This window comes from Choristoneura fumiferana, chromosome 13, assembly GCF_025370935.1.
Source record: "Choristoneura fumiferana chromosome 13, NRCan_CFum_1, whole genome shotgun sequence".
Taxonomy (NCBI): domain Eukaryota; kingdom Metazoa; phylum Arthropoda; class Insecta; order Lepidoptera; family Tortricidae; genus Choristoneura; species Choristoneura fumiferana.
The window spans coordinates 7,476,551-7,483,671 of record NC_133484.1 but is presented as its reverse complement, the minus strand read 5'-3'; the positions used below and the strand labels follow the sequence as shown (position 1 = coordinate 7,483,671).

Below are 7,121 nucleotides of genomic sequence, written 5' to 3'. Positions count from 1 at the left end.
ATGTCAGAAGAAATATTACATAAGTACATCATGTTTGTTCTGCCCCAATCATCATCATCGTTTTCAGCATCATCACCATCATCATCTACATAATTTACATCATCATCATCAATATCATCATATACATATCTGCATCATCATCATTAATCATCATCACCATCATCATCACCATCAATACCAACCATCATTTTTCATTATTACTAGCAACGACCCATCATCATCATCATCATCAATCACCACTGTCAAAAATCATCAATCGTCATCATTATCATCATCACCGTCAACCATCATCAAATCGTCATCATCATCATCGTCACCCTCAACCATCATTAATCTAATCATCATATACATATACATCATATTAAATATCTGCATTATCATCATTATCATCACCATGATCATCACAATGACTAACAATCATCTAATCACATCAAAAACGTGTGGAAAGTAACGCATCCTAGAGACTAGGCTAGTAGTGTCCAGGAAGTAACCTCGTACTGTCCAGTAAGTAAGTATGAAATCCCATTACAAATTAAGTACACTTGATATGTAATGGAATTTCATAACTTACTTACTGGACAGTCACGTGTTCCAAATTAAAAAATTCGGAAACCGTCACAAACAGCACGCGAGCTGGAGGCAGTGTTGGGCGTAGTTAACTAGTATTTTTAAAATGGGACATGTCGTCACTACTATATCATTATCATCATCAGCATCACCATCATCAATACCTCCATATTCATCACCATCGCATCACTATCAACCATCGTCATAATATTCCATCATCATCACCATCAATCACGAATCATCAATTACATTACCATCAATTATCTCATCATCATCATCATCACTATCATCATAATTTTTCATCATCATCATCAATTTTGTACAAAAGTTCAAAACACGAAGTGATAGAGAGAGACTAGGTCATAAAGTTATAAACTTATTTGATTGAGTCATATTAATAACTTCAACGTTTTTCTTTGCACTCCGCAACACAAGTGCAAGACAACTGTGTTTGTTGCGACACATGTGTGTGTGTCTGCAGTAATCCTCCCCTACTACACTTCATAAAAAGTCAAATTACATATGGTAAAGCCTAACAAATAAAACATATTTTTGGTTTGTTTTTGTTTTCTGTGAATATTTAATCGTCACTCAGAACACCCAGAACACACATACATACAAGAGATAAAGCCCTGTGACAGACGGATGGACAGACAGACAGACAGACAGCAGAGTCTCAGCAATAGGGTCCCGTTGGCCTAACCATAAACTAAATAATAGTTACGAACCATTAGAAGACAGACAGACAAAACACACAGACAGACAGCAGAATCTCAGCAATAGGGTCCCGTTGGCACCTTTGGGTACGGAATCCTAAAAGGAGAAGCAACTCCCGTCAGGAATAGAAGAAATATTCCGATATAAAGGGAAAAGAAAAGATTTATTCGTGACAACAGGAAAAAATATACAAAAATGATTTAGAAATGTGCATGTCACAAAGTGGTCACAAATCAGTCAATTTTTGTTTTTAACCGACTTCAAAAAAGGAGGAGGTTATCAATTCGGTTGTATTTTTTTTTTTTTTTTTAATGTTTGTTACCTCAGAACTCCGTCATTTATGAACCGATTTGAAAATTTTTTTTTGAGTTCGTCTAGGAATGCTTTCAATTAGGTCCCATAAGCAGCAAATTAGGATCTGATGATCTGAATCTTAAGGAAATCGAGGAACTCTTCAAATATTGTAGGGACACCTATAGTAATTTGGATAATATTTAGCAGTAACTCGTGCATTTGCTCTTGCAAATCATAATTTGGTGAAGTGGAACTGATGATGAAGACCAGATTTGACCAACGGAACTACTACTATCAATAACAAGTATTGCACGGGTTAAATTTAAAATTATCATGATTATTACTTACCTAGATAAGCAACTAAGAAGAGCATTAAGTTAATGATTCTTTCGAACTGATCTGATGCTGAAGCCAGAAGGTAGGCAACGGAACTCTGTTATTAACAACGTAACTAAGTCGTGTTTCAGCTTAATGGAATCGTTGTGTGATGTTCTTTGGCTACAAATCACTAAAAAGTGATAAATAAAAAAATATTTAACAAAAAGTAAAACCGACTCCAAAAAAATAAAAAATAACAAAAAATGGAACCGACTAAAAACCCTTGAAATATTTTTCTAGGTAAGTAGGTACGTACTAGCTCGAAGTCGGTGACTCAGCACGACCCAGCAGGAGGGATTGAAACCCATAGTATGTAGGTGAGGTAGACGACTATTGTGAATTGTCCCACTCCTGCTGGCTCGTGCTGAGGCACCGACTTCGAGCTAGTACGTACCTACTTACCTAGAAAAAATATTTTCAAGGGTTTTGTAGTCGGTTCCATTTTTTGTAATTTTTTATTTTTTTGAGTCGGTTTTACTTTTTTGTTAATTTTTTTTTTATATTCAGATATTTTAAAAAATGACAACTTGGGCAAAGTTATCTCAAAGGTCAAAGTTGTACGGTTTTATAGTACTTTATATATATGTACCCCTATTATCTCATCATCTGATATTACTGTAGTTTCATTCGACAAATAAAAACTTAAGATTGGTTTTTTGGAATCTTTTTGTATTTTTTATTTCAATTCCAAATTTTTACTTTTACGGTCATCCCGTAAAATCTAAATTGAAAATACAAACTGAAATATAGATGCACAGAAAAAACAGAAAAATAAGACCATCACTGGAATCGAACCCAGGTCCTCGGTAATCCGTACCGCTTGCTATACCGCTACACCACTGATGGTCAAAAAATAAAAACTACATACCTGTTGGTATTCTTGTTTTTAGAAGCTCCACTAAAATTTCCACCCACGGAACGCAAAAGAAAGATGCCTACGAAGACATAATTTCGTTGTGTACATCATATTTATTTAGAAACAAACTTTATAACACAGCGTTAATAAATAAATCAAACATAGTTAATCAGTCAGATATTCCTTAATTTCTTGCATATCAACATTCAACGTTTCTTCTTTTCTTCACCTTGAATATTGCATGACAGCACCTAGGCTACTTCAGCAATATAATGATTCCAGGCAAAGTTATATGCAGTTAGTTAGCATTGAATCTGAAAGGAATTGTGTATCAATAAATACAGAAATAGTATTAGCAGACAGACTATAAAGATACCTAGGTGTACGAATAAAGTGACCGATGCTTTTAGTTACAGCATAAGGACGTAAATCAGACTATCAGTAGGTAAATCCCCTAATGTACCTACATACTGTTGCACGCAACTCTGTCAGCGTAGAATTCGTTTATAGCTATTCCGCGGGAATATTGCGATTAAAAAAAAAGTACCCTATGTTTTTCTACGGGACTCAAACTATCTGTATCCCAAATTTCATCCTAATCGGTTCAACGAATTAGACGTGAAAAGGTAATAAAGAAATAAACAAACAGACTAACAAACTTTCGCATTTATAATATGAGTGTGATTATTGTCTTATTTTAAGTCATCATCATCATCATCATCATCATCATCGGCCTATCTTAGCCCACTACTGGACATAGGCGTCTCCAATTGCACGCCACTGAGCACGACCCTCGGCCACTCTCATCCAGTTACTGTCAGCTACCCAGTGAAGATCATCGCTCCACCTAGTCTGAGGGCGTCCCTCGCCACGCTAGGCTTTTTACTCGTTTACTTAGCAGTTATCGGTTCTTCGGCTGATATGGCCGGCCCACTGCCACTTCAGTTTGCTTCAGTTTTAAGTAATCCTATAGAAATAGACGGACGGACAGCGTAATATCAAATTATCTGAACTAAGTCTTTGTGACAAAGTTTCTCCATGTCTTTCATTGAATAAAGTTAGAATTCGGCAGCGATGACATACGACCATCATCATCATCATCATCGTCATTAAGATCGGTTTGTGAACAATACTTATCTTTTTCAAAATATCCTGATATTGAATTCAGATTTTTGCTATTCCTTTCTGCCTGCATGTAAAATTTACAGAGATTAGTGATATGGAGATAGAGTTGTAAAATTAAATATATAACATTGAATACCCTGGGTATTAAAAATAAACTGGCCAAGTGCGAGTCGGATTCGCGCACGAAGTGTTCCGTACCATTATCTATACAACATTAGACATTAGCAAAAAAAAAACTTAAATATTTGTTTTATTCTGGTTTGAGCATTTGTTGTTATAGCGGCCACAGTAATACATAATCTGTAAAATTTCAAGTGTCTAACTATTACGACTCAAGAGATAGAGCCCTGTGACAGACGGACGGACAGACAGACAGACAGACAGCGGAGTCTCAGAAATAGGGTTCCGTTGGCAATTTTTTAGGTACGGAACCCTAAAAACTAAATAATAGTTACGAGCCAGTAGAATTTTATGTAGGTACCTACATAATAAATCCCATTTTTTCCTTATCTTAAATTTCAGCTTTTTAGGATAAAAAGTTTGGTGTGTGCGTTGGTAAACAATAATTAAAAAAATAGGACAATGATGTAATGTTCACTTCGAAACACAGACAGACAGACAGACGGACAGACAGATGGACAGATCAACAGACGGACGGACGGATGAGCCGACGGAAAGGTACACAGACAGACTCACATACGCATAAAATTAACAACCTGTGTCACTCCTAACAGAGACAAATCTAACGATACTCTTCTGATCTCTTTATCTCCTAACATGAGCTATTTCTCAAGACTCTGCTTCTAATTATCATCATAGTAAAATTTTCGACTAAAGTACAGTTGGTACAACTTTATTCACCATCATCATCATCATCATCTCAGCCATAGGACGTCCACTGTTGGACATAGGCCTCACCCACCGACCTCCAGTTGCTTCAACTGGCAGCAGCCTGCATCCACCGCGAACCTGCGGCTTTAACCAGGTCATCCGTCCATCTTGTTGGTGGACGTCCTACGCTGCGCTTGCCGATCCGCGGCCTCCACTCGAGAACTTTTCGGCCCCAACGGCCATCCGCTCTCCGTGCTATATAGCCCGCCATTGCCACTTCAACGAGCTGATTCGCTTGGCTATGTCGGTGACCCTTGTTCTTCTACGTATCTCCTCATTTCTGTTTCGGTCCCGTAGAGAAACCCCAAGCATAGCTCTCCTCCATAGCTCGCTGAGCAACTCTGAGCCTATTTATAAAGGCCTAAAGTAAAGCACCACGTCTCGGATCCATATGTCATCACTGGACAATAATGATGTAGTGTTCACTTCGAAACACAGACAGACAGAAAGGCGGACAGACAGATGGACGGATCGACAGACGGACGGACGGATACTTGCTAAGATGCATCAAGGCCTTGTTGCATAGCGTGCGAAAGAAATGACCATACATACGCTCCAAAACCATAACCCCTGCCGTTTCTCACACTTATAAATAAAATGAAAAATCTTGAATCACTTCATAATAGAGTACATACAGTACATACTCGTACATGTGCAGACAGACGGTGGGAAGCGACTTACTTCTATGGAGTGAACATGTTCACGACGCTACTAAGAGTTAGGGAAATTTGGTATGTTTTTCGTAGTAGGTTGCTGCAGACCACAAGTTTGGTACACACGATAAGCCATACTTTGGCCACCCAGTAGGAATGAAATTCTTACAGCCCTGCCTCTGGTGTTCTTGTAACAAATATTAATGTTTTCTGACAAAAATGATAAAATAAACATACCCGTGTATCCAATTACATAGGTATTCTTTTCATCATCGAATCGTACATACATAAATAGTTTAAGAGTTGCACTCTTGCTAATTTCCTCTCGTCCGCCAACTTTTTGACTTCTTGATTTGTGTTCAAACCATAATTATTCAAACATAATTGCTTTTGAATATCAATCTCATTGACTTGACGTTGTGACAAAAATGTATTATATGACGTTTAAATTTTACTTATCTAGCCAGTTATAATAATAAAAAGGTACGAAAACTACTTCGATTGTGAAAACCTTTTTATTCACCGAGCCTAGATTTAGCGGCCGTAAAAATGCCGTGATATGTAGGAATTTATTTGAGCCTCACTGTAAAACTTGATATTAATACATACACATGCAATTTATGTTGAATGTAGACCTTATTTTTTAACTAATTAGTTTAGTGATTACACCTAGCACCTTTTATTGTGAAAATAAATATGCTTTATATAAATTAGTGGCGCTACTGTCTACGTAAGAGTAAATAACTAATATCTGTTCAGAATTTGTAAGTTGAATTTAAACCACTTGTCCTAGATCGAAGCACCGCATTATAATGTATGTAAAGTATGCAATGTTATAATTTTTGCCGAGGACTGGGTCTGTTACTTAAATAATTAAATTATTTTAAATGACAATTTTAAAAGTAAACTTACCTATTTTCGTCTTACTTACAGTTTGTGTCCTTGCATTAATCAGAAATAATAGTTTAGGCGTTTCAACTTCCGAAAATAACAGATGTAAAACAAAAAGTAAATACTAGACTCAGAAACTTGAACTTGATCTCTCAGTGATCTCATGCTTTCTTCATTTAGTTGTCGTATTATCTGAGCCAAAGGTGATGGTCACGTGACCACACGAAATAGTCTATACCATTTACAATAGTTTGATTTGTGACATTGACTCACGCACCCATATAAAATGTCACTACATGTTCGCTGCGAACACTGTCAGTTGTACTCATACAATGGTAAAATGCATCAAAATTTACTGCATCACGCTGCACTTTTGATGCAATAAAGTTACTTTTTTTTTGGATTTTGCTTGAAGAGCATATCCATAATTTACTATTCTCAAAAATCCTCTAAGAAAACATGTCCGTGGAAGCTATGCGGGGTGTCCGTAGGTTTGTATGGAAGAGCACCCCCTTAAACCAAAAAATGTGTAATTATAATTTTAAGGAAAAATCCGGAATTCACATTAACCAGAATACGGTTACAAACAGAATAAGGCCGTCAACGGGCTGCGTGACAGACGCGTGAGTCGCCCCGCATTCGCCTCCACCGCGTCGTCTGCTTCACCCCCTCAAATACCGAAAATTCTTCTATAAGCGCGCCTTAATTGCTTAGCAACGGCGTTAAAGTCATTGAAATTCAACCCGTGA

General features: G+C 37.1%; 1 protein-coding gene across 1 annotated transcript in view; it reads left to right on the top strand.

Moving 5' to 3' along the window:
* The first annotated feature begins 6,897 nt into the window (after nucleotides 1-6,897).
* LOC141434473 (cadherin-99C-like) overlaps nucleotides 6,898-7,121 on the top strand; it is a 12,215-nt gene continuing 11,991 nt past the window's right edge. Inside the window, exon 1 of the mRNA XM_074096893.1 lies at nucleotides 6,898-6,901. Within this exon, the coding sequence (XP_073952994.1) occupies nucleotides 6,898-6,901 (4 nt within the window). The remainder of the gene's footprint in view (nucleotides 6,902-7,121) is intronic.